Source organism: Mustela lutreola, chromosome X, assembly GCF_030435805.1.
Source record: "Mustela lutreola isolate mMusLut2 chromosome X, mMusLut2.pri, whole genome shotgun sequence".
NCBI lineage: Eukaryota > Metazoa > Chordata > Mammalia > Carnivora > Mustelidae > Mustela > Mustela lutreola.
In genome coordinates, this window is record NC_081308.1 from 35826521 (window position 1) to 35827727 (window position 1207).

The window sequence follows — 1207 nt, forward strand, 5'->3', positions numbered from 1 at the left end:
GCCCACAGACTGGACAGAACAATCAGAGCTTCCCTTTGGATACGGAGGAGAAGCACACTGCTGGACACTCACCTCCCTGGGTGGCGCACGGAGCCCTGGGAGTTTTACGGTGGTCTCCGCAAAAGGGCGAGCGGAGGATGAGGCTGCCAGAGAAACAGAAATACACAAACACAGGACAGGGTTCACGCGCTGCACACTTTATGGCCGTGCTGCTCAGGCATGACGGTGAGGCCACACCTCTTGCCCCTAAAGGCGTTACCTGACAGCAGCACGTGTCTGTCCAATGCACTTTACGGCAGTCACGGGAAGGTGCGGGGGCGTGGCTATACCTCCAGCACCACAAGCACACACGACAGCCGCACATGCTGTGTGGAGCACTTTATGGCAACCACGCAAAGGCGCGAGGTCACGGGTCCAGGCTGTGCGGAGTAGGCTCTGCATCCTACGTCATCGTGGGTTGGCTGTTATTTCTTTGGTGCTCTCATGCCTTGGAGATCATGGCGATGGTGGCGGCACTGTGGCGGAGTGCGAGGGACTATATGAAGACCAAGGAGTTCCGGAACTATCTGGCCAGCACTCACTTCTGGGGTCCCGTGGCCAACTATGGCCTTCCGCTGGCTGCCTTAAAGGACATGAACGCATCACCTGAAATCATCAGTGGCCGTATGAAAGTAGCGCTCATCTTCTACTTGATGGCCTTCATGCATTTCGCCTACCGTGTACAGCCTCGAAACCTGCTGCTGTTCGTGTGCCACAGCACCAATGTCTTGGCGCGGAGTGTGCCGCTGAGCCGCTACCTGAATTACTACTGTGGCGGAGGCGCGTCGGCGGCTGTTGGTACCACAGCTGCCATCACCCCCGATCCCACCAGCTGTCCTGTACCTGTTAGCGACCTTGACAATGATGACTCCTGTTAGGCAGCCGCCAGCCCCAACCCATTGCCCCAGAAGCGTGGTGGAGAGGGCCCGATTGAAACTTTGCAGCTTGCAAACATTGAACTGTTCTCCCTAAAGAGACCAGTGAAGTTTGGTTTTTACTCTAATAAAATTGCGAGTCTGACTGAAACCTGCAGTTTGGTTAATAAAGAAGAGAAAATAGAGCAGAACTGAAGGTGTTGAGTGTTGTTTATTTTGTGATCTGGAAATACAATGTTCTTAGGTGGGGGTAGATTGGCTGGTCTTCCTCTTCGCTGGACCTGCATTTGAGG

General features: G+C 54.5%; 1 protein-coding gene across 1 annotated transcript; it reads left to right on the forward strand.

The window, feature by feature from the left end:
- Positions 1-346: 346 nt before the first annotated feature.
- MPC1L (mitochondrial pyruvate carrier 1 like) lies at positions 347-1099 on the forward strand. Its single transcript, XM_059158626.1, has one exon. It carries the CDS (start codon positions 363-365, stop codon positions 915-917), a length of 555 nt encoding a protein of 184 aa, XP_059014609.1. The 5' UTR covers positions 347-362; the 3' UTR covers positions 918-1099.
- Positions 1100-1207: the final 108 nt, after the last annotated feature.